Raw genomic sequence first — 26,871 nt, 5'->3', positions numbered from 1 at the left:
TGGGCTGCGTTTGACACCAATGCTGTTTTCACACTAGCAGAAATCTCCTGAAAAACTCAAGGTGTGAACTTGAGTTCCACACAAGGTGTGAACTCATGTGTGAACGCAAACAGACAAATGTTTCGCTTGGACTTCACCCGGAGTTTCTTCTCCAGCCTCCTCGTATTTATTCTGCAGAAAGTCAGAGTGAGCTGATGTGAGAAGTCAAGTCATTCCAGCACATAGCCTGTGTCAATACCGCAGACAGAGACGTGATGACCGTGAATGTTGCTGAAACTTGGAGAGGAGAGAAAACAGTCTGTTGATGTTTTCCCTGTTATCTCTTTTGAATTCCCCCTCGTTAGAACGGCGTGCGAGCTGAGCATGACTGAGAGAGTTTAAAGCCTTCTCTCTTCAGTCTGAGTTTAACTTCTTTGTTTATGTGAGGTACTCCTATCTCTCCCCTGTCACCTGGTGGTTGACATAACCTTAAACATATAAACATTGACCAAACAAACAGTCACTGGTTCAGCTGGTCTGTCGACGTCAGCAGTGGCCTCCATGGCAGGAACCTGCAGCTGTGTCGTACTTGACCGAGCCTGCAGAGATAATCTGATAATGCCTGCATGGATCTCAGATATCAGGAGCTCGGATCAGATCAACACAGGGTGCATGAGTCTGCCCTGCACAGATGTGTATGAATACAGATAACAGGGTGATCATATATGTGAGAAAGGAAGCCACTCATGTGTTTTTTATTGTGTGCTTTTGGTGAAAATGTTTTATTGATGCTGTTGTCTCTTAGCAACAACTGGAGGAGGAAGCAGCGAAGCCGGTGGAGCCAGAAAAGCCAGTGACCCCTCCCCCAGTGGAGCACAAGCACCGCAGCATCGTCCAGATCATCTACGACGAGAACAGAGTAAGTCATCTGATGCAAACACAACAACAACAACAGGCGTCAGCAGCAGGCCTCGCTTCTCCTCGGACATTTTGTTTGTGTCCTTAACAATAGCAGCTATTGTTTCATCCATCGTCTCCGTGCATCAGAGAAGCTGGAAGAAGTTACTTTTGTTTTCCACTGGCCCGAGTCAACTCTTAAAAACGAGTGGAGCCGTCCCAAGCTGATGACACACGCTTCTCTACTGTGTCCTGACAGCAGGGGGTAACCACGGTGACCACTGCCAACCAGTGAGCCCCCCCCCCCCCCCCAAACCAATCCTTACAACTCTTCAAATGTTTCTGAACATGTTCCTTTAAATCGGTCACTGTTCAGCTCTCACTACTTTTGACTTTTATTCTGATGGGCCTGTTTTAGATTACAGCAGTTTACTGTTTTCTAACCGCTTTCTGTCACGTCTGAGATGTGACGGGGTCGTGCACTCTTTTACTGCGCACGCTCACACGAGGCCCAGTTGGCCTGTACCGTGTCTGCCCTCTCAAGTCCCCCGCTGACCTGCAGACACACTGCTTCTGGACTGAATAGGCCTGAGCACGGTTACCTCTGTACATACGTCATCACGCCATAACACAACATGGTTAATACCGTTGAGTGTCTGTATGAAGAGGAGGTGGATGGTTTTGGTATTTACGCCTTTTACAGAGGAACCAAACAATGACTAAAGATGACGTCAAGGCTGGCGGGGAATCATGGGAGTGATCTGCAACCCCCTGGATGCTATGTTTGCAGACTGTCCAGAATGTCATTCCCCACTCTCTCTCTCTCTCTCTCTCTCTGATCTTGACTCTTTCCACTGTCCTTTTTCTCAAAAGAGGCATAACAAGAAATACCATGCAGTAAAAAAAAGCATTAGTTTCTGACTGTGATCTACTTGTTGAGTAAGGCCCTGTTTTCACTTAGCATTTGTTTCTGAACGCCAGACAGCATCTTTCTTTTAGTGTGAATAGAGAGCGTTCTCAGCAGAGAGCGGACCTCTGGAGAAAAAGCGCAGCACTCAGCGCTTTTTTTCTAAGAGCGCTCCGCCTTTTTTAGTGTGCCCGCTCTGAGCGCTGAAGTTGAAAATCTTTCAACTTTTCAGAAAAGCGATGTTGAAGTCACCGTCTGTCTTTTCCACAGTAGTTTTGCTGCCTACTGATTGCGTCTAGCGTCTACTGCTCCTCCTCGCTCCGTGTCTGATCGGGAAATAAACGATCTCAAATATAAAACATGCAGTAAAAAGTAACGGAGCAGTGTCGGTCATACAGCGGGTGTTGCTCTAGAGACAGGATGGATGTGCAGCGCTTTTCTTCTCAGCGCACAAACACTTCATGCAAACACTCCTGAGTGTTCAGCCAGCGCTTAACTGCCCGGATAAAACGCTAGGTGGACACGGGGCCTAAGGTGTTAAAGCTGACAGCCCTAATCTATACATACATAAAATACTGATTATTAGAATGTTTTTCCAGCTGGAAGTGTTTGTTGCTCTTGTTGAAGTTCTTTTACTTTGTAGATCATTTAAAAACTAAACAAACTTTTTATTTCGTCCTAGAAAAAAGCTGAAGAGGCTCATAAAATCCTGGAAGGCCTCGGTCCTAAGGTGGAGCTGGTAAGTGTTTAATGGTTAATAATACATTTAGCTGTCGAATGAACTCAGAGTAAAGAGTCACTCTTAGCTAAGTAGCTGCTTGCCTCATCATAATGACTAATCCACGACTGCTTCCTTGTGTGCTCTTCTGTTTCAGCCCCTCTACAACCAGCCGTCAGACACTAAGGTGTACCACGACAACATCAAGACGTGAGTTCAGTCGTTAGGGGGGTGTACTTGTTTCAGCAGTGAAGGTCACATATTATGCAGAATACACTTTACCAAGTAGTGACAAATCAGCTTTGTCACTACCTGGAGCATGCATGTACGGAGACTGCTGAAGGGGCAACGCTGTTTTGGTTGCGTTGGCGAGTAATGGCCATCGGGTAGGTTATGTAGCTCAGTAGGATAAAACGATACGACTGGAGGAGGACTGGTGTCTTCACTGAGCACTTTTAAATTCTAACACTAATATGTGTCTCTAGTCTGTCTACAAACATGATGAGAAGTCCATCCTCTCCATCTTTTGCCTGCTCCACTTTACAGAAAATGTGTGCTCAAACAGGCCATTTGGAGATTTTCCCTTCATGACATCACAAAGGGCAGTAACCCCTCCCCCAGGTGGGTGACACTCCCACAGCTAGGTGTTTGTTTTGCCCTCTGAGTCTGACTTCTCACCGTAAACAATAGGACATGGAGTGAGAAAGACAGAGACACCCAAGCCCTTCCAGAGAGGGGGCGTGGTCAGACACAGCTCATTTACATTTAAAGGTACAGACACAGAAACAGCCTGTTCTGAGCAGGGCTGAAATAGAGGGGTTTATAGGCATGATCAAATACAGGATCAGAGTGGATTTAGAACCAGAAACTTCACAGACATGTTTTGGGGAGCTCTGAGACTTATTTACACGGGTTGAAGAGGAGGAGAATATGTGACCTTTAACATGAAGGATCTTCGGAGTGGACAGGACATTGAGCGCACTAACAGGATCACTAAGGTCTCGGCTTAGGAAAGTGTTCTAATGCTGACAAACAAGCTGATAATTCTGTCTTAATCTGATTGCTGAGTCACCTGAATAGGACGCCCCACTGACACCAAGGAGAGAGAGACAGAGCGAAGTGAAAGCATGCACTCGTATCTAAAGCAGGGTTGTGTCGAGGGGTTGAAGGCCACTCTGTACAGAATCAAACCCTTTATCAGTGTGTACCATGAGAGCGGCCCGTCTGGCTCAGTCTGTTTGTCGGGACAGGGACCACCACGGTGTGAATCAGCCGCACGGACCGCACTCTCAGGGTCGGCTCTCTCACTCTCTCTCGATCCCTGCAGCCACCATCTTGAGTTCCCAGTTCTCTGTAGCAGTCACACTGAGGAGAAAAGGGATAAATCCGTGGTTAAAATTTAAAGGGGACATATTATGAAAAATCCACTTCTACAGTGTTTTTGAACATATATATTTGGGTATCCTGAGTGTCTAGTGACCCAGAAAATGTGAAATAAACCCATCCAGTCCTTTGTTTGTGGTCTGCATAAGTCTTACAACACAGAAAAATGCTCTGTTTCAAATGTGCTCTCCTTGTGATGTCACAGTGGGATTCTGGTAAATAAAATAATCCCCTCCCTTCTCCTGGTATCTCCACCCATGGACTCCACCCCCAGCCTAGAACAAAACTTTTACACAGGTCCATAATTTTATTCTCGCTAGCGAAGGAGTGATGTCTACCGGGAAAACGCAGGGGGGGGGCTCATTGCATTTAAAGAGACACACACACCAAAACGGAGTGTTCTGAGAGAGATGGTTTATACAGGATACAAACCTCCTCTGGTGCTTGATTCATGTTATATTTTGACCAAAGCACAGAACAGATGTTTAATTTAGACAACAGGGGAATGTTTGAAAAGGTGGAGAAGGGGGATAATATGTCCTCTTTAATTTGTGTGCAAGAGAATAATTTAAGTTCTACCCCTGGAGACTGTTTTTAACTCGTAGAGCAAACTTAACTCTGGCCTTCACGCAGACTCTTCTCCGTCAACATGGCCGGTTTCTGGGGGGCATTACTTCATGATGCCACAAACATTTGTTGACATTTTTGTGATGTCTCTCTCACTGAATTCTCTTTGTTCTCTTTAGGAACCAAGTCATGAGGAAGAAACTGATTTTGTTTTTTAAGAGGAGGAATCACGCTCGCAAACAAAGGGTGAGTGTCCCTCCCTGCTGAGAGCAAAGCACGATGGAATCTCTGGACGCGGCATTAGCTGCACCCGTTATTCTCGTGGTTACTGTAACATTTAAAGTGATTTAAAAAAACATCCTGTTCATTGTGTATTGAAAGCTGATTGCACGCTGTGCTGGGAAAAACAGCAACACAAACCAGTCAGGTTGCACAATGTTTAACGTCTTTTCTCCCTCATGAGGTCATAATCGTGCTTTACAGAAATCGTTGGGATATTGTTCTGTAAGTAAACCTTGTCGAGCGCTCTTTTGATTGAAAGAGTCCTATATTAAAGTTAAAGATATGATATATAAATGCTGCCACCAGGGGGCTCTCAATCAATACTAGAGTAACAAAAGATGACGTTGAGGCTGACGGGGAATCATGGGAGTTCTCTCTGCTACTCTCTGTGACTTTTAGCAAATGTTTCAGCTTTTTAACCGTCTCACCTTCGCTTTATGCCTCACTTTGAGATCGATCAGTTAGTCATTTTTCCCCCCCATTACGCCTCGGCAACATTCTGATTGAAGGTGAAACGTCACAAGGCGGTCTGAACACGGCTTATTAGTCATTCTGCTTTTTTTTGTCTCCACACATTCGACACCATGTCCAGATGACCACAAAGAGGAAAGGATCCCTCACGTTATTTTAGTGCTCGTACATTCTTCCATGCTGACGTTTAAACCCCGTCTGCGGACTCCTGCGCTACAAAGAATAACAAGCAAGCGGTCACAGTTTCCCATTTTAATTCATCCAGAAGTGGGGCATTTATTTTTTAAACATACTTTTACGGTCATCCATCCGGCAACAGTTTAGAATTTTAACCCGAAAATAACACAAACGTCAACTTGATGCTTTGCTACGGGGAACGTCAAGTTTTCACGATTTCATGGCTGCACATCCAATATTCGTCTTAACCATGAATGACGGATGTTTCCATCCTTTCAGCTGTGCTGGTTTTCGGGCGATTCAAAAATGCACTGATGTATTTAAAGGACGGGAGGAAAGGCCTTGGTTTCCTCCGTTTGTTGAAAGTCTTGTGTGAGCCAAGAGCTTCTTTAAAATAATAATAAATACATTCACATAAAAGAGCACATCTCTCCGTCTTTCTGATCATTAACCAGTCATTGAAATATTTCAGAATCACCCAATGTCGAGTCACTCAGCCTTTTTTGTTGTTGTATCGACCAGTTCAGTGGGTCCCACCTTTCTGTGGCGGTTCTCTGTCGGGGTCAGACAGACCTGATGGACCCTGAACAATGGCAGAGTGCACATGGCCTCATGCCAAGAGGTTCATGAATTGTTTGTCTCCGGCTGCAGAGAGTAGAAACCAGGCTGTATTGTGCTCCCGATAGAGGAATCACTCCACAGCTTTACCCAACATTTTAACCCTTAAACCTTTTGGAAATGAGTTTGTATTTTTTTCTTTGTGGGCATTTAAACCAGATAGTTTTTGTTCAAGTAAGAGAACAAAATCATAAAGTTAAAAACATATGCAATACTTAAAGGAGCAATATGTAACTCTGACCCCTAGTGTTTAAAACAGTTACTGCAGTCTAAATTCTAAACATTGTAGAGAGCTGTCTCCCCCCTCCTCTCTAGAGTTGATGCTCACACAGGTCACCATGTGGTGGACACTGAAGCTTCAGTGTTTATCCAGCTCTGCATCGGTCTGTAAACCTTTCTGTGTTCTAACCTCTCTCCATTTTTCAAAAGCATCTCCAATATTGATCCTAGTTTGAGCACGTTTCTGCTCGTGGAGCTTATTAGAAACATGCAGAGGCTTTTTAGGTCGGGTACAATCACTTCTATCTGAACCACTTCTCTCGCCCGCTTCCATCACTGCAACCTGTTGGTTTGACCTGATAACTGCTCTCATATGTAGCAAACCGAGTGGCGTCCAAAAGGCCGTGTGGGGGTGCCTTAAAACCATCTACCTTCTCTGGTCCAAACAAATCCAGAGCATTCAGGACCAGAATCTAAAGTTAGAAGGAGGACATACTGGCTGCTGCATTGTTGTCAGAGAAGCCAGCACTTCAACATAGCATGTTTCCTTAATGATCATATAGTAAGGTCACTTTATCATTTACCTCACTACACATCTCAAAGACTGCTCCTTTAAATGTGAAGGCTCATGTAACCAAACTCTTAATTAGCTTTTAAAAGCATTTTGTAATCATAACAGTTGCGTCAGAACAAACTGTGCCCGAGTGGAGACACAGAATTAGGCGACATGAAAGACAAGACTCCAACCCAAAACAAACACGCCCAGTTCCTGAACGGCATGTACTCTCTCAACTCTGCTGGCACTTACAGTTTCTGCAGCCTGTTGTTGGATCATTTGTTGCTGTGTTTACCTTTCAGAGACGAACGGGGACACTGTCACAAGGAAATATTATGCAGACTTCTGTGACAGGGAAATATTATGCAGCGATGCATTCGAGTTTACCTTAAGACTGTAGGAATTTGGAGATGTCACTGCCTTTTTTCTAAGTAGCCCAGCGTTAGACTTTTTTTTTTTTTGTATTTGCACCTCACTATTTTTCCTCTCAGACGCTTTATCAAGCTTATCAGCACATCGTCACCACAGACAGACGGCGCTCTGTCCACTACTTCATCAGAGACTGTGAAACATAGTCCAATAGAAGCCTGTATTTGATTTTTAGGAGCAGAAGATCTCCACTCTCTCTCTCTTTGCTGGTATTTCAGATTTTTATCAGGGAATAGGAAAACATCAGCTCCCTCACGATATATATATATATGTAAGCCTTGTGGATATTTTGGCTCGTGGCATTGGCAGAGAGTTCTTTTGGCTCCTCACTGCGGGGATAGATGCCCACTCTTACTGTAGCATTTTCCATGCTGTGCACACAGGAACAGAAGATCTGCCAGCGCTACGACCAGCTGATGGAAGCGTGGGAGAAGAAGGTGGAGCGGATGGAGAACAACCCCAGACGCAAAGCCAAGGAGAGCAGAACACGGGAGTACTATGAAAGGCAATTCCCTGAGATCCGCAAGCAGAGGGAGCAGCAGGAGCGCTTCCAGAGGTAACGGCTTCCGCCTGTGATTGGCTGTTTGATCACATCTATGTGCACAAACACACGGATATGAATCACACTTCCATTTTTACCCACAGAGATTATTGGTTTACATTCTAAGGATGGAAAAAGTCTGCACCTAGCATACGTTTTCATTTTAGTGTCAATTTAAATTTAACTGAGCTGATGACCCAAAACCCCCTGATAACCTTTTTATAATCATGGAAGACCAAGAACACAGCTGTAGATCCAGCTCAGGATTGATGGAGAAACTTCAACACAAACAGCTGAATGTTTCTCTCTTCACCCGGAGTTTCTCCTCCAGCCTCCTCGTATTTATTCTGCAGAAAGTTTAGTTTAGTTTATTTGCACATTTTTTGAAAGAAGAAAATTAAAACAAATAAAAAATAAAACACATGTGCAGGTGAGGTAGAAACCCATGAGGGCTTATCTCAAAACCTCACCTTAAGAGATTAAACAAAGTTAAAATAAAATACAGTAAAAATAACTAAGTAAGAATATTTACTATTACAAATAAAATTTACCCAAATGAAAATTACATACAAAACATACATACAAACATTGAAAACATAAAAATAGAGCAAAACAGGACATACAGTATGTAGACAATATAACAAAATCAGGACAATTCACTATTCACTACAAATCTTTCTGACATCAACGCATTTCTGAGTCTCAATTTGTATCTAGAAAAAGACAAAAAATCATCAAGTAAATAAATATGTGTGTTCCATAATTTGACTCCACGGTATCTTTATTGAGTACTGTCCTCAAGATGTACGACACATTGCTAGGTATAGGTTATTGGTTTGTCTAGTTGAGTAATAGTTCACTTGAGAATTAAAAATGAAAAATGCTTTAAAGCTTTCTGGCAAGTTTGCACTCATGTATTTAACTTTAAAAATAAAGCTACTTATTTGAAGAATATTGATATCAAAGATTGTCAATATGTTACACTTCAGAAAAAGAGGGGAGGTTGCATCACTTATGCAAGAAGGCCATTATTTACTTCATTTCTGAGTTCTGACACATTTTCATTGGAGACAAGTAAATTAGTATCATCTGCAAATAATAATGGGCGTATTGTGTTTGATACTGTTGCAAGATCATTAATGTTTATGAGAAACAGTAACTCTACACCATTTATGTTGACATACTGCTGTCTGTTATATATATAATTACTGAGCCACTTCAGGACATTTCCATTAAATCCATATCTATATAGTTTAGCTAGTAAAATTTCATGATTTACAGCATCGAATGCTTTAGAGAGATCCAGAAAAATACCACATGAAAACTCTTTCTTTTCTAATACAGAATGAATCTTGTCCACTAGTTGTAAGAGCGCCATATAGGCAGAGTGAGCTGATGCAGCAGGATATAATCAGGAGAATTCACCTGGAGCGAGTGGGAGGGGGTGGTGATGTTTATTCCCTGTGATCACTGCACGGGGTCATTGTCTGGCTTCTGGTTATTTGTGGCACTGCAATTTGTGCTTTCATTGACATCTCCGAGTGAGAGTTTGCGTGTCAGTACGGCTAATAAAGACTGAAGGAGGAAGCGAGTAATAACTGCTCAAACAGAATCTTTCATTCTGTAACAGCAACAATGATTCTGTTTGTTCAGAGATTAAAATGTTCTTACAAAGTTCTCAGAGTAGCAGCTACGCTCTGGCTTTCTGTTAAACAGTAAAAAGCATTAACAGGGATGTGATTCTTCTCTGGATTCATCTGGTGACCCACGTCACCACCCTGATTACGTTGAAACTTATTTTGAAATACATGAAGGGACATAATGAACTGCTCAGTGAGAGGAGGAGAACTTTAGGACATCTGCAGCCCTTAATGTGTGAAGATTTTTTCGATGTCCGAGTGTTTGTGAAAATGTTGAAAAATTGACCACAGTTACCTGTTTTATTTTGTTGCAGGATCAATGTCATTAAGTGTTTCTGTGTGAGTGTGTGTGAAATATAACTGATTTTATCTTTGAGCAGCCTTTGAGTTGTATGTGAGGCTTTAAACTAATTTGCTAAAGCCGCGTCCGTGTGTTTTTTTTGTTTTTTTTGCAGGGTCGGACAACGAGGAACCGGTCTTTCTGCAACGATTGCAAGAAGCGAGCATGAGATTTCAGAAATCATAGATGGCCTTTCAGAGCAGGAGGTGAGTTATTGAAGGATCACAGTGAGATGTGAGATGAAACACAAGCTGCAACCTGACAGGGTTTAAACATGAAGCCAATGCGGAAGTACAGAAAAACTGCAGTTCCTCGAGTGTCCACTTGAGGCTGGCTCCAAAAGGCTCACACTAAAACTTAACAGATCTTCTCTATAATTGTAATCACATCCGGCGGAGGAACACGCCACCTCACGCAAACGACAACGGAGCCGGAGGTTAAATTCAGATTTTAATGCTTTGTACGGAGAAACTTGAAAACTAGAAAACTAGAAAAATGAGTTTGCGTTTAGAAATGTCTGAATATGATCGCCTGTTCTTCAGGGAGAGCTGGAGGTCAGATTGTAAACTCTTTGGTTGTGTCCTGCAGCCGGTTGCTATGACTACCATCCTCCCTCATCTCTTGCGGGTATTGTAGTCACGCATGACTCCCCCCAGACCTTTTAATAGACGTAATCGTAGAAATTTTAAATCCTAAATATCAAACAACGCCGCTGATGCTCTCTCGGCAGATCGATGAGGTGAGGATTGGATCTTTATACCGCTCAGACTTCAAAATGATCCGGGCAGATCATTGGTTCTGAGCAGCCTCAAGTTGGGAATGACCCCGGAAATATCTTGAAGTGGGAATCTGACCTCAAATAGTCACAATTATCCTGTAGCCCGAGCCAGGCTAAACTTGCCCATTTAGATTTCAAGAAATCTATGAGTGCGGGAGGCTTAAAGCCCGCCTCAGCTCACGCTCGTTACCTGTCGTTAGGTTGACTGAAAGTTTGATAGAGTCAGCATTTCCAATATGGCGACCGCCATCGATGGGCATATAAAACAGCCCTTCACAAACGAATGTGTGACGTCACTAAGTCTTCGTCCGTTATTATTTACAGTCTACGGATTATAACCAAATATTTACCTCAACGCCTCCAAAAAAACGTTACAACCCAACAGCTGATTTCTTTCCCTGCCCGTGCTCCACAGAACAACGAGAAACAGATGAGGCAGCTGTCAGTGATCCCTCCCATGATGTACGACTCGGAGCAGCGGAGAGTGAGGTTCATCAACATGAATGGCCTGATGGACGACCCGATGAAGGTGTACAAAGCCCGGCAGTTCATGAATGTTTGGACCGAGCATGAGAAGGAGATCTTTAAGGAGAAGTGAGTGTTTGTTTTTTATCTTAGTGTCGAGATGAAAGTCCCCTTGAGCCTGATGTATACATTTTTATTTATGCACATGAATCACAGCTGGTGTCTCTCTTCAGGTTCGTACAACACCCCAAAAACTTTGGCCTGATCGCCTCGTATCTGGAGAGAAAGGTAAAGAGATGCTTCTACTTCATGTTTATAAAACATCACAGATTTTAAAGGTCAAACATTCTCCTCCTCTTCATCCAGTTTAAATAAGTGTCAGAGCTCCCCAAAACATGTGTGTGAAGTTTCTTGTTCTAAATCCACTCTGATCCTGTATTTGATCATGTCTATAAACCCCTCTATTTCAGCCCTGCTCAGAACAGACTGTTTCTGTGTCTGTACCTTTAAATGTAAATGAGCTGTGTCTGACCACGCCCCCTCTCTGGAAGGGCTCGGGTGTCTCAGGCTTTCTCGCTCCATGTTCTATTGTTTACAGTGAGAAGTCAGACTCAGAGGGCAGAACAAACACCTAGCTGTGGGAGTGTCACCCACCTGGGGGAGGGGTTACTGCCCTTTGTGATGTCATGAAGGGAACATCTCCAAATGGCCTGTTTGAGCACACATTTTCTGAAAAGTGGAGCAGGCAAAAGATGGAGAGGATGAACTTTTCTCATCATTGGGGGGTTTGAAGACAGACTAGGGACACTTATTAGAGGTAGAGGAACATGGTGAAGAGGATTTTACAGAATATATGACCTTTAAAGTTCTTTAGAGTTTTTCTCCCATCCATTAAAACCAAGCAGTTACCAGTCTGAAACACAAAACTCTATTTTAGATAAAATGCAAAATAAGCAATAAGATAAATATAGTAGTTAAGTCCGACATATTCATCAGTTTATTGAGTTTTAAGATCATTTCAAAGTGTTTATTCTCGTCTGTCGTTTCCTCACACATCACGTCTGGTTTCAGTGTGTCGCTGATTGCGTCCTTTACTACTACTTGACCAAGAAGAACCACAACTACAAGACGCTGGTGAGAAGAAACTACGGGCGACGGAGAGGACGGAACCAGGTAAACCTGAAGCTTGTTTTTGAAACATTGGGCAGATTCAGCGGGGTGTTTGCAGTGGAAACAAACCCTGTCAGGTGACTGGGAGGTGTGGGCCTCACCCGTCGCCACACCTGTTTCATATATGCCTGTTAGTCTGGCTGCACATTTGTTGTGTAACTACGCAACAAACGCGCGAATACGCAACAAACACGCGATGCCCGTCTAGCACATATTTAACACATGTGCCACACCTCTCGATGGTATTCAACCATTCAGCCCCTACATTGCTGATACTTCACGGGTCTGATGGATGACACAGAATGCAGAGTGAGCACTCCTCCAACGTTTTCTCAGCTTTAAAGGGTCGTTCAGACTCCTCAAAGGGTTTCCTCTTGTGGGTGTGAGCCTGGTCTTAACTGACGCTCGCTCTCTACCCCTTGCGTACACTTGCCCACAGTCAAAGCGCGTCACAGATGACGGAGTTTATACTGTGAGTTTACTTACCACTGAATGAGACTTGAGACAACGTAGTTTCTACACAATGCAAGAGCTGAGCTGAGGTCCTCTTCTGGAGTAACGGTGCCCGTTCATGTAAGTGACTTTATGCCACTCCTGCATTAGGGGGTTCCAGTTTAGCAGCCCCTGGATGTGTCTGGATTCTGGATTCGCCGGCTTGTTAAACCACCACTCTTGAAAGCTCGTCATGTTACTTTGTCCCGTAGCAGGTCTCTGTTGATGTGACAGAAGGGGGCAACGAGTGAAGGACAGGGACTCGAGTCTAACCCTCATCTCAGAGGTTGACAAGTGGGAACCTCGCTGTACCGGTGATTTGTCCGATTAGTCCCACGACATGTCGGGTAGGCCCAGCAGTGAGCTCCAACGTCCCAGAGTCATCCCCCCTCCATGCTAGCTCTCCCCGCCCTCCACATCCACACATGGAACTTCTTTACGTTACCTACCCTACCACAGCAGTTCATTTTTTTTACACTTTACACTATTTTTTTTACATTTACATTTTTTTTACACTACTCCAATTTTAGTAAAAACAAGCAGCAGATTTTGAAGGATAGAACGAGGAGGCCGAGCCCTTGTTTTGAATCGGTTAGAAACCACACAATCACATGATCACGCTTTACTGCGATAGAAGAAAAAGATTACTCTTATCTCACAAACACGCGGTGAAGAGGAGAGGTCAGACCAGGACACAGGGAGCGCTCAGGACATGGGGAAACACACACACGCGCACACACACACACACACTGTTTGCGATCAGATATGTGTGTTTATTTTGATCTTTGAAATGTTTCAGTTAATTTCTTCCTCTGTGAATGAGTACTGGTAGAATAATAAGAGTGTTCATTTGATTTTTCAGCACCTGCTGCTGAACAGTTTAACAGGAGAACAAACTCCTCAAAAAGTGCAGAAAAGTCTTAAGATTTCTTCTTGATGTAGAACACATGGACGTGCAGTCTCGACTCATGCTGTTGCTTCATTTGCTCTGGTTCCCACACTAAATGTATTCGCCACGGCGTCGAGACAAATTAGAGCCGCCTCCTTTCAATCGTCCGTGTGTGCAATCACTGTCAAACTTGGAATGTGAACTTTAGAGACGCCAGACTGAAAACTGCTAAACGACAGCGATGGAGAGGCATTCTTCTTCATGGATTGTGTAAAGGGGGGGGGTGTGTGATGCTGTTGTTGTGTCACCGAAATCCATTTCCAAAAGATGCAACGCCTCACTCCTCCTCTTAAAAGCGACATTAAATATTGAATTCAGTCTCTTGGTTGGATGTTTTCTCGTCTGTCCTCGTACAAGACATTCTGTCCTCGTACAGGACATTCTGTCTCTGTTGTGCTTCTGCTGAGCGGCACAGTGGGCTGATTGTGGACTGTTTTCTTTGACATAGGAGGAGTTGAAGATCATGAGAGTTCATGATTACATTGCCAACACAATGATGCTTCTTCTCACTTTACTAAGTGACTGGTACAATACTTCATGGGTGATACTCCCTCTGGTTAGCCTTCAGCAGCTTGCAGGAGTTCATAGTGTAGATGGAGCTGCCTGCGGTTGAGAGAGGACTGGTTCGCTTCTCTGATACAGGGTGCAAAGTAAGTTATCGGAAAAAAAAAAAGCCTCAACGATTGGAAACTTGTCAACCCGTCATAACTGGCTCAAAAAACGCTGATTACATGTGTCAGACGGTCTCTTTTGTTTCGGATCTGAACCTAAAAGCCGTTGAGGTTTGTTCTTCTTCCATGTTTAGGAATTTTGAGTTTTAAAATCAGGATGTTGTGAATTTCCATGAAGCTACTGATAACGTCGCTCTGATACTGATAACTGTATCAGAAATGCCGACTACAGCCTAACAGGTTGGATTCATAGACTTTAAGTTTTAATGCAGGAAGCCTGAGGGACGTCACCCGTCTGTTCCTGCAGGGGGCGCTGGAGTCCCATCGATGGCGGTCTCCGTGCTGGAAATGCTGTCTCAGTCTAACTTTCAGTCAACCTAACGACAGGGTGAGAGCTGGAGCTGAGGCGGGTTTTAAACCTCCTGACAAACCGTTACACCGTGCCCGCCTGTCAATCAGGTCAGCTACACGTCTTATTGTGAATAACTCTTATCCTTCATCAAATCAAAACTGATGAGTCATCAAAACATTCACCCCCCGTACAGTGTGTGTTGATTGAGACATGAGCTAATCAGACCTATTTGGTTTTTTGAACCAGAATAGCTGTAAAAACAGGCTTTTTAGAATGGGTGTGTATGTGACTTCCTGTGCTTCTGCAGCCAGCCTCTAGTGGACAGTCGAGGAACTGCAGGATTTTGCACTTCAGCATCAGCACCAGAGGTTGCGGCTTGGTGGATCCAGTAGTAATAGTCGAGGTGATTCTGTAATGTAGTCAACATTAGCATACACAGCTTGTTTTACTGTAATGCCACGTTGGTCGTTTGCTGCAGCCGTGGATGCATCACCAGTAGAAGAACTGGTTTAAGGATATTAATCATGTGATGATAGAAAACTACCGAGGGATGCTACTGTGCAGGGTTATTATCTTTTACGAAACAACGGAAACCAAAATAAAAACAAGGCTTTAAATATAACGATAACTGACTGAAGCTGAAGCTAAAACTTTCTTCATTTTTTTTCCTTCATTCTTTCTCTGAACATCCCGATACAGAGACACAAAAAAACTAACAAACAATTCAAAACAAGGGTCATCCCTGACGGCGGTAGTCCAAATTAAAAACATCATAGAGATCTGTCTCCCCCCTCCTCTCTAGAGTTGATGCTCACACAGGTCACCATGTGGTGAACACTGAAGCTTCAGTGTTTATCCAGCTCTGCATGGGTCTGTAAACCTTTCTGTGTTCTAACCTCTCTCCATTTTTCAAAATCATCTCCAATATTGATCCTAGTTTGAGCACGTTTCTGCTCGTGGAGCTTATTAGAAACATGCAGAGGCTTTTTAGGTCGGGTACAATCACTTCTATCTGAACCACTTCTCTTGCCCGCTTCCATCACTGCAACACCTGTTGACCTGATAACTGCTCTCATATCTGGCAAACCGAGGGGCATCCAAAACGGCCGTATGGGGGTGCCTTAAAAGCGCCTACCTTCTCTGGTCCAAACAAATCCAGAAAAGTTAGAAGGAGGACATACTGGCTGCTGCATTGTTGTCAGAGAAGCCAGCACTTCAACATAGCATGTTTCCTTAATGTCTGATCATATAGTAAGGTCACTTTATCATTTCACTCACTACACATCTTACTGATTGTTCCTTTAAAGAACTCCCCACACAGTTAACCTAGATATTAAAGAAAGTTCATTGACCTTGGTTGGTCTGTATATGTGTGCTCATGTTTTTCAAAGGGTTTAATGTGAGCCAGGCCGTACAAAGATCATTTCACATCCAGGAGGAGCAGTCATACTGCTGTGATCTTTGTTAAGACAGAAAAAATGTTATTGTGGTTTTAAGCTGGAGATGTGAGTTAACAGCAGCAGTTAGAGCGGGCGTACTGAGTCATTAGAGAGAGGACTGAGTGAGCAAAAGCAAGAGAAGAGGAATGTAGGGCGAGTGAGTGAAACTAAGTGAAAAAAAAAAAAACCTCAGTGAGACCGAGTCAGCGCTGGCTGCTTATCCGCTGAGTGTGTGCTGTGTGTTTTTTTTTTTTCAGTTTCCATTTCCTCTTTCCTCTGCTCCTCTAAGAGACTAAACGAGAGAGAGAGAAAGAGAGAGAGAGAGAGAGAGAATGTCCCCCCTCTCTGAAAAGCTGAGTTGGTACAGCCCGGCCATCTGACAGGCCCAAAAAACTCACTGCTGCTGTGAGTGCCAATCAAAGAGGAGTGCTCGCAGGGATTACCTTGAGTGACCCTGCATAGATTAGTGCGTGCATGTGAGATGGACAATTCTTTGGGCGGCTTAAGCGGCCTGATGACACGCTTTCCCGGAATATGTGCGGCCGTGCCGTGGCCCGGCAGCCCTTCTAAGGAGCTCTGCTCTGGTGCTGTCCTGCCCCTCTCCTCCTGCTACCGTTACCACCGCTATGGAAGCACCGGAGGGTAAACTCACATTTCCAACACCAGTAAGCTGTGGCTCACAGCAGAGCAAAGAGGTTTTTATGACCAGCAAATGAGCTTGCAGGTATGTGGCTAGCTTTGAAACCGCAGTTTTTGCTGTTGTTAGCACAGTGACTCAGTTGACTTCGTGTTTTGTCGCTGCTGTACTTCTTCTTGCTCTGTTGCTCGGGCTGTTTGCTTCCTTCATCTTTACTGAAGGCTTGTTGGCAGTTAAAGTCGGCTGTTTTTTTAGGACATGTGCAGACATGGTGTTTAATGTTATTGTCAAACTAAGGCGGTTTGGAATTTATGTATTTATGCTAAGAGGTAGGGAACTTAACAGAGAGGAAATCAGCAGGAACTTAGGTTTTTTAATGTCATAATTTATTGTGCAGCGTGTTCAGAACACAAGACCCTGATGTTGCTTTAGCATTTCTTCAAAATCAGAAAACAGTCTGCTCTCTAGCGTCGGCTAAATCTGCTTTGGAACACTCATGAAAAACTCCTAAAGACAACGATTAACTCGATGCACCCCTATAGAAGTCCACACAGGCGACATCCTCTGTTGTGTCTGCAGCCATGTGTTTGTTTTCAAAAGTCAAACTTGCTCCTGAGTACCTGGTCCTGTATCTTCTCTGAGAGAGAGATAGTGAGTGGCAGAGTGTACATCCCTGTAGATATTATTCAGAACAGATTGAGATGTAACATTAGCCTGTGTCGTTAGCAGTGTCATCGTTATCTCATGTTTACCGGCTTCAGAAAGTCGTCTAACCCGAGTTATGTCTCAGGTTTGATACGAATAAATCCATCTGACCCCAAAAAGTGGTCTCTCTCCTCGTCCATCTTCAAGTTAGCTTCAGAATTTTGGAACAAACCCATCTCAACTAGCATGTCATAAATGAGCCTCTCCAGTGTAGACATTTAACCACGGTCTATAGTCGTCATGGTAACAGTTGAATACACAAACACATACTCAACATGCTAACAAAGGGCTGTAGACGCTAGCAGAGCCAGATTTTAACAAAATCTGTTAATATTACTGAACCTTGTCAGTCGACGTGTTTGTTTAGCTTCGTCTTTGTCGACTTCTCCGCCCTCTGATCGTCAACAGAAATACGTTGTCGAACAGGGGGAGGAGTTAGCAGCACTGGGATTGTCTTACGGCAGTGCAGTTGCACTCTGAGACCATCGGCGGGCGCCAAAAGCGCACCAAACCAAATTCCTCCATATCGTTGCTTAAAATTGTCCAGAGGATGTGTTTGTGATAAATAGCAACATCAGCACTTTGAAAGAACCGTGGGAGTCTTGTGCAGATGTCAGCCTACCGTCTGTTATTAGCTAATACACGTTGGCAGAATCTGACGTCAGGTTCTCGTAACGTCTCGTTCAAATGAGCAGGAAACCATGTCCAAGGTTTACGCCAACAGCTGTGTGTCTTTGCAGAAGGGTTAGGCTTAAGTTTGGACGTCCAACATCGTACCATGATGGATCAGCAGAATAGATCTCCTTTAACGCTTGATAGAGAATGCATATAGGAGACAGCAGACGGGTTCTGTAGGCCTCACATTTATAAAAAGCTCTCGACGGCTCCTTCATTTATTGTTGGTCGGTACATTTATCCAGCGGTCTTTTTCATTGGTTAGTAACGTCAGTGATGAGAAGTTATTCTGCTGCAGAGCTCCAGTAACCAGGGTAACTGTGGCCAATGCTTTTTTACAATCCTGCTCTTTCTCAGTCATTTTTGAGCAGATTATTCTTCCACTGAGAACGATCGGGAGTTTCCATCAGCTGGACGGTTCGTTTGATAAACATGTTCACTTTTATTTCCTGTGCTTCTCTTCTTCCTGTTTACAAGAGCGTTTGAGTAAATCTTAATCGAAAGTTGATGCATAGCAAAACTTTAAACTTCATTTCCTCTTCTTGCTGTGAAACTGCTTGAAGCAGGAGTGAGAGATTCCTCCCGAGGCCTTGGCCCTGCGGTCGGAAAGAGAAGATTGACTTGCGGCTCCGTCATTTCCTAAATCAAACAGCACTCGTGAATCAGCAAAAGAGGGGAGAAATTAAAACTCTTAAAATATTCAAGCCAGGTCAGGAAAGAGCTTCATTTCAAAACACTGAAGAACCACAGAACCACAGGGCCTCATTGACTTTTTGGAGAACATCTGTGTGGAGGCTCTTTACGCAGTGTGGGAGAAGAGGCAGGAATGCCACGGCGCTCCGACCAAAGCAAACGGCAGAGCGCTCCCAGATTCCCAACCGGAGCAGCTTCGCACTGAATGACACGTATGGGGAGAACAACCTCTGCTGAAAAGACTCTCAAACATGCTCTACAGACTTCTACAGGCCAGGAGCGAGTCGGGAGTCAGAGTCTGACGTGCTCCTCTCTGCAGCTGAGCTCTGACTCTGCAGGGTGTCCCTGGACGAGCTGAACGCTGCTGCAGCTGCATCGTGATGCTGTTTGATAGATCGTCACACTTCCAAATGATTATTTCTCTTCTGGAATGCAATACTCTAAATATGGGTCAACAAACCACAGAGGGGGAGAGTTTGATCCGTGCAATGACGCGTATCCTTGATGAGGATTCCTTGGACAGTTCGTAGCACTTGTTTTGGTTCGTCTTTGACTTCCTTCTCTGTGTTTTCAGCTGTTTAAACGCCACGTTTCATCCACGCATCGCTGTTCATTATCACACTGCAAATCCCCACGACACACACACCGTGGTGTTATGTCCTTTTCTGTGATAGTTGACTGTGTGTGCATCAGTTATTGCTTTAAAAGTAGGAATATTTCATTAGAAGTTTGGTTTAGCAAGCGTACACTCTTTTTTATTTCCTGAACACCTACGACCTTTATGATGATGATGATGACGATGGTTTTGTTTGATAACAACGATTTTAAGACAGTTTTTATACTGATTGGAACTCAAGAACAGCTGTCAATGTTGAGCTCTGCCTCTGGTCACTTCCTGTCAGCACCTGTGTGTCTGATCAGACTTAAAGCTGTTTGTGTGCACTTCCTGAAGTTGTTTCCTGAAGTTGTTTCCTCCTCTCTAAACCCCCCCCACCCCCTCCTGTCAAGGAGGGGGTGGGGGGGGGTCTACTGAGGTAAGGCGTGATGTAAAAAGAACGACGCAGGAAGCAACAGAGTCCTCTATACAACGCTATAATGAGAATATTTATTATAATTATAATAATAATAAATCAGATTTATTTAGCGCTTTTCTAAATACTCAAAGACGCTTTGACAGGAAACAACAAAAAACAAAGCAAAAACTAAAAGAACAATACAACACAGTAGTGTGGAGGGAAAAGGATGAGAGTCAGTGGTTGTAGGCGGTGATGAAAAGGTGAGTTTTTAGGGATTTCTTGTAGGAAGTGAGTGTGGGGGAGTCTCTGATGTTTTTAGGGAGAGAGTTCCAGAGGGTGGGAGCTGCAATGGAGAAGGCCCTGTCCCCCTAGGACCGAAGGTTGGTCCTGCAGGGGGGGGCAGGAAGTTTGCATCCGCAGACCTGAGAGTGCGGGTGGGAGTGTGTCGGTGGAGGAGCTCAGACTGGTAGGGGGGAGCCAGGTTGTGGAGGGCTTTGTAGGTGATGATGAGGAGTTTCAACTGGATATGCTGGGGGATGGGGAGCCAGTGGAGGTCATGAAGAACGGGGGTGATGTGATCTCGGGTGCTGGAGTGTGTGGGAAGTCGAGCAGCGGAGTTCTGAATGTATTGAAGTTTCTTGAGTGTTTTGGATGGTGAACCATAGAGGAGACTGTTGCAATAGTCTAATCTGGAGGTGATGAACCGTAGTTGAACAGAATCACAATCTGAACTAAAGAGTGGAGAAGAACATACTGGAGAACAGGAAACATAATGCAGCAGGTTCATTAGAGCACAGAGATCATAGAGGTGGCGTGCAGATGTCAGTAGCCGTTGTTTATCTGTTTTGGCATATCAATGAAATGTTGGCGTGTAGTTCACCTGACTGCTGATTCAGATAAGAGGTGACATCAACCTGTTGGACAAACTCTGACTTGTTTTTCATCGTCAAACAGGAGAGGAAATATCGGCGCTGTGGGAGTCTGCTGCCAAGAGAAGACACAAAAAACAAACATCAGGATCTGCAATCTGTACTAATTATCACAATCTGTGCGTCTCTACTGATGACTCAGCACGCACTCAGGGGCGTTGACTATTTTTCGATGCATTAATAATCTCTCAAAGCGAACGATCAACTCAAACGTTATGTCCCGCCTTCTAGCTTGAGGAAATCAGTCACGACACAGCGGTTAGATTCTCTCAAAGTTCAGTTTTATTGAAGACTTCACGTCAAAGAATGTCCATCAAAATGTAAAAGTGGCAATGGTTTGGGGGCGCTGGTGGCACTGTGGTTTGTGTGTGCACCCCATGTACGGAGGCTACAGTCCTGGCCCAGGTTCAAATCCAGCCTGTGGCTCCTTTCCTGCACGTCATTCCCCTCTCTCTCCAGGATTTCTGTCTCTGTCCCATCTCAAAAATAAACCTTTAAAAAAAGTGTCACAAATCAAGAGTCTTTACAAATCGGCAATGTCAGCCGTGAAAATCGTTCTCAGATTGGTGTGCGGTGACTTTAAGGGTTATGAATGACAGCCTGTGTGCTGGGGTAAACATGAGATAGCATCACATGCGCTCTTCTTCCAAATACAGATCATTTGATTTAGCTCGCCATGTCGCTCCACTCCTCGAAGGCAAACCCCCCGATCACTCACTGTCTCTTTTTATAAGAGCGAGCCAGGACAGCCACCAGATGCTATCGGCCTCTTTTTGAGGAGCTGAAAAACACGTCTTCCTGTCCCTCATGGCATCCAGACCCCACAACCCTGTGTGTTTCTTCCTTTTTTCCTGGTACCCCTGTCCTCTCGGCCTTTGCCTCAGTCTGTATCTGTTGCCTTCACCGTTGAGAGGAGCCACATTCCTTGGCTCCATCTGGTACCAGCATGGGATGTTTGGCTTGGCATAGCCAGACTTGTTCCAGCACAGCTCTTTTCATGGAGCGGGGCAGGAGGAAGCTTTCTGTGGTTACCGCGCCGCCAGTGATGATGAAGAATGTTTCTCTGTCCTCAATCACTGTATTGAAATTCAGCTTTTCAAACAATGATTTCACTCGCTCGTCTACGTCGTATTCCTCTGAACGCAAACCATTTCCTCCTCCTCCTTGATTGTCTTTGATCCACATTAGTGTAAATCTTCAAACTACGCTGTGTTTTAAAATGTTCATAAGGAGCGTCGTGGTCAAAGCCCGTCCTATGGAGGGATGTCCTGACAGTAAATGAGGCATGAGAACTGGCTACACTCCAGGTTTCTTCATTTTGTAATTAGGGATGAGTGAAAGTAGGATCAGCAAACTTTGTTTACTTCTCTTTGGATGAAGGAAACTATGGGAGCCGTTATCTCTCCTAAACGTCTTCTACAGTTTTCCACGTCCTCTTCCTTCCTGGCTTCCTTCTTCCCCTCTTTAGTTTATCCTGAAGGAGTGAGGCAATAATCAGTCTGACTCTAAGGTACACACACATATCTGTATAAATCACCCGGCTTTGTGCGTCTGCAACCAGACTGAATAATTAGGCCGGCCGTTGTAGCCCACATTCAGTTGTGCACTTTTAGATGGTCCTCTGGGCTCACAGGGACAAATTCAAGATCTGTGAAACCACCAGAAGAAGAAGTCCGTTCTTTGATAGCGTGCCGGAAAACTGGAGCAGGAAGAGTTTTTATGAAGCCATGAGGGGGGGAGTTAAAGGTGTGATATGTAGAATTTTGTGAAAGTTTTACACAAAAACATCTAAATTAATTTAAAAATTTTGCGCCTTAAATATTTCCAACAGTTATCTGAAACCCTTTTCACACATACAGAAATCTCCTGAAAAACTCCGGAGATTTGGCTACCCAGAGGGTATTTAGGTTATGTGTGAACGCAAACAGCCGCATTTTTCGCGTGGTCCTGGAGTTTCTGAACGCGGCCGCATATACTCCGGAGATTTCAACTCCAGCCAATAGAAAGAGAATGACGTTTATATATTGACTGCCTAAAGTGTCTGCATGCGACCACTACGATCTCCGTGCACGTAATTAAACGGCTGCATTATGTTTTCTGTTCATCAGTATGTTGTTCTCCTCTCTTTTGTGGATGTTGTCATTCCATTGGATTACACGTAGCATTGATATAAAGGCAAATATTCTCATTATAACGTCGTGTACCGGACTCTATTGCTTCAGCCGCTACTTCCACGTTGTTTATTTACGTCACGTCTTACCTCAGGAAATCCCCGATCCCCCTCCCCTCTGACAGGGATAGTCCCCCGCTGTGAGGAGCATATGTGAACGGCTAGGTCGGGAGAATCTCCGGAGCGGTCCACCTGTAATTATCTAGATATTATCCGGAGTGCATATGTGAAAACAGCTAAAGCCAGAGAAATCCATAATTTTAGAGTTGTAACGGGACGTGTCTTTTGGTGGCAGCCGGCACGACAGAGCCGACCATGACAGGCACGACACGGAAACACTGGCTGTTACATCAAAGGCTTCTGCATAAGGAAGCTGCCGTACTGTTGCTGTATGTGCTGCTCGGATACATTAGCTCGTCAGTAAACATACTCTCTTCCTCCTGGTGATGGAGTTTACATTCTGTACGTGTGACAGTCAGGTGGCGGCGCAGACGTAAAGTTTGATGCAGTAGGGGGTAGATTCTGTGTCAGAGTAAACGTAGAATCAGGCTGCTGTATCGTGTCTTTGTGGATAGACAAATGGCGGATTGTGATGGTTCTAATGACATATTAAAAATGTAATACAGGGGGCGCTGGTGGCCAAGTGGGCAATTCCCGCTCCCTATTCCCGCGCATGTCATTTCTCTCTCTCTCTCTCTCTCTCAACTGTCCTGACACTCCTGCTGAGTTTCCCTTAAAGCTACAGTACCTCTTTAACCTCTCAAGAGGAAATGACTGAGTAACCTTTTGATCCTTGTGGTTTTGTTTCCAGCAGATCACACGGCCCTCACAAGAAGACAAGTCAGACGACAAAAACGAAGAGGACAAATCTGAGAAGTCTGAGAAAAAAGAGGACGAGGAAAAGAAGGACGAGGAAGAGAAAGATGAAAAGGAGGATTCCAGGTAAACGTTTAGAGACAGTAGTAGATTGCGCAGGCGTAACTCGGGTTCATGAGACCCTGCAGGGGTAATTCATCTTCTCAAATATTGAATATCTAACGTTTGATAGTCCAGCAGACGTGTAGTAAGATTTTTTCATCCATGATATTTTGCATTCTTCTAATGAGACAAATGCATATGGCTGTGTTTTAAAAATATATATATTTTCATTTTAATGGGAGACTTAAAGGAAGAATATTCAACTTTTTCAGCCAGTAGATGTAGTCCCCGAGCTCCTGCATGAAACCAAAACAAACTGCTGTTTGGCCACACCTCCTCCATACTGAAGCCTCTGCTCTCTTCCAGCGGCACACCTGCAACCTACACTTGCGTTCACACGAAGAAGTTATGAATTAGAACGCACCATGATTCGCACATTCTTCCTTTAAAGAAACGGTGAAATTAAGTCACAAAAGTTCTTACATTGTGTTGAGAATGATGCTTGATGATAGCGATGTCTGGAGATCGATGAGAAAACTTTTCCAGCTCGTGTCCAGATTGAGTGCAGACAGATTGAAACGTTCTTTACTCGTGTGTTCATTATGGAGGAGAGCAGATCTCAAACTGAGGGCCTGTTATTGCTGTGTCAGAAGGGAGCAGATATTCCCTCCACCGGCTCTAAATCTGTGTTTTCCCACTCACAAACCACAGGGACATTGGCAAGGACAAAGACAAGTGTGACGCCGGGGAGGACGAGGACGGGAAGGAGCAAAACACGCCGCGTGGCAGGAAGACTGCCAACAGCCAGGGCCGCCGTAAGGGAAGGATCACCACACGCTCCATGGCCAATGAAGCTGCGTCTGTGGCGGCCGATGAAGCTCCTCCCGCTGCCCCTGAGCCTGCGCTGCCAGATCCTCCACAGCTCCCCAAACAGGATCCAGGACAGAAGGCCTTGAAGGAGCCTGTGAAACCACAGACTCCACTAGCTTCCATGGATGCTAACAAAGGTGAATACTCTCTGGGACGCTCTCGGGAGGTTGTGGATGATGTCCTCTTACAGCACAGGAACTTATTATCACAGCAGTTTTTAAATAACACCGTACGATATTTGATCACAGATTACGTGAAGTAAAGAACACGTCTGCCTCAGAGATTCACTGAACGAGAGTATCTAAAGCTTCCTCGTGCCGTCTGAGCTGTAATGCTGTTATTTTGTTTATGCTACTAGAAACCGAAGATGACACGTTTGCAGGAAGACTCTCAATAATTCATTTTATTAGGAAGTCACAGTATTTAATTTAAAACGACTTTTTGTTCTTTTCACGGAGGAATCGTTTACAGTTCAACGTTGAATTCTCCATAAAATGTCCAGCAGAGTTCAGAGTTATGAACTGACCGTCCTTTTGTCCTGTCAAAACAGAACCTTACAAAAAAGAGTGCGCTCACCAGTTTAAGCACGATTGTCTTGTACCGTGCCTCCCAATTCCCCCCGCCGGCCTGCACTCACACTGCTCCAGCACTAACCGGGCCTGAACACGGTTACCTCTTGTACATAACGTTGTAATACAACACACGTATGGCTTTATGTGATTATGAAGCGTGATTAGTTTAAATACAGGCGGACTCGGAAATTAAGAAAAATAAAATAGACATGCGGTAGAGTCCTCAAATCAGAGAACAACAGAGAGAACAAGACAGCTACTTTACTGACTTTGTGTCTTATTGTGAGTCATGTTAGTCAGATACAGACAGAACACTCCGGGATTTCTCCATACTGAAAGCTGTCCACATTGTGTACCCGTGGTTGTGCTCGTGCATGAACTGTACCCTGCCGAAGGCCCAAGGAAGTGTATGGAGCTTGAGCAAAGATCGAAGCACTCACACTAGTCAAACCAACTGGACTTTAGGGGTGAAGCGTGCTTAGACACGGTACGGATTGCCTAATGTGAGTGCGCCCTAAGAGACGGGGGGAAATTCACGCTGGGTTCGAAAGCATTGGATGCTAGTTAAGATAAGCGTATTGGTTTATTTGACAGCCGATGCACAACACTACTGTCCGGCCAGAGTTAGCTATAAAGCGAGTTAGCTATAAAGCTAATGAACATCTGTGCTCCCAGGGCAGGAAGATGTCAAAAAATATACCCAATGAAAATCAATACAAAACAATTAAGAACAATAAACTTTACGAACAGCATATCACATAATAACGACATCATGCTAACATGCTAGCTAGCTTCAAGGCAAGTAGTAGCATTGATATTTAGTATTTTACAAAATGGGGATTGATTAACAGATCTCTCACAGAGTTTTGCACATCCTGCGATCTTGTGAACCCGTGAGTACAGCTGCTCATGTCTGCACTACAGAAACAGACCCAGTGGGGAAGGGCGTGCTCAGCAAAGCTGTGGCGCAACGGAACGCAGCGCGAACAGACTTTATGGAAATAAGCAGTCAGGCTCAATGAAGACGGTGAATAAAAGCTGCCAATTAGAGCAGCCTGTGGACTGAACTCTTCATTACTCGCATTTACGTTCACATACTGACAAGACTTTGCCCACATGTAGCGTGAATATCCGACATCGTAACAAAATATATACGGCTGAAAATAGTTAACCTCAGAACACAACTTCATACATATGTACACACGGCTCTTTCTCTCATATCTCATTCGTCCTCTGAAACGTCAGAGTCGGCTCAAAGATATTTTTAGACCTGTCGTGAATAATCGACTCTCAGCGCTGACAGTCCTGGGGTCAGAGTTCAAGTTGTATTTGTGACACTTCGACTAACATACCTTTCAAAATAAAGCTGGCTTTAATTTGTGTTTCTTTGAAGCCTGAAAGATGGGAGTCAGTCGAGTAGTTTCAGGCGGCGGTACCAAATATTAAACTGTCAAAGAAACAAGGTTTTAATTTTTTTGTATTTACTCTAGCTTTCGTTTTCAGTGCTTGTTTGTACGTTCAATTTTTATTAGTTTTAGTTAAGGCCGGGGGTAGTTAACTTCCTCCCCTTGGTTACGTTCCTGCAGAGCGGCTCGGCGGCCTCAGGTATGTGATAACCAGCCACGAGTATTCTGCCTAAGTGTCTC

At 44.3% G+C, this 26,871-nt stretch overlaps 2 protein-coding genes across 13 annotated transcripts in view; one reads left to right on the top strand and one right to left on the bottom strand.

The window, feature by feature from the left end:
* Positions 1–26,871, top strand: part of ncor1 (nuclear receptor corepressor 1) — a 61,970-nt gene that overhangs the window by 8,847 nt on the left and 26,252 nt on the right. For 11 of the 12 annotated variants that reach the window (XM_061056196.1, XM_061056200.1, XM_061056199.1 and 8 more), the window contains exons 6-16: positions 785–898; positions 2,466–2,522; positions 2,659–2,711; positions 4,631–4,697; positions 7,587–7,759; positions 9,840–9,930; positions 10,918–11,096; positions 11,201–11,255; positions 12,039–12,140; positions 23,677–23,807; positions 24,495–24,790. In XM_061056196.1, coding sequence (XP_060912179.1) covers positions 785–898; positions 2,466–2,522; positions 2,659–2,711; positions 4,631–4,697; positions 7,587–7,759; positions 9,840–9,930; positions 10,918–11,096; positions 11,201–11,255; positions 12,039–12,140; positions 23,677–23,807; positions 24,495–24,790 — 1,318 coding nt within the window. The remainder of the gene's footprint in view (positions 1–784; positions 899–2,465; positions 2,523–2,658; positions 2,712–4,630; positions 4,698–7,586; positions 7,760–9,839; positions 9,931–10,917; positions 11,097–11,200; positions 11,256–12,038; positions 12,141–23,676; positions 23,808–24,494; positions 24,791–26,871) is intronic. The other variant, XM_061056190.1, reaches the window with a different exon arrangement.
* The window catches only part of trpv1 (transient receptor potential cation channel, subfamily V, member 1), a 127,076-nt gene that overhangs the window by 88,342 nt on the left and 11,863 nt on the right, over positions 1–26,871 (bottom strand). The window lies entirely within an intron of this gene.

This window comes from Labrus mixtus, chromosome 14, assembly GCF_963584025.1.
Source record: "Labrus mixtus chromosome 14, fLabMix1.1, whole genome shotgun sequence".
Classification (NCBI taxonomy): domain Eukaryota; kingdom Metazoa; phylum Chordata; class Actinopteri; order Labriformes; family Labridae; genus Labrus; species Labrus mixtus.
This window is presented reverse-complemented; position numbering and strand designations above follow the sequence as displayed.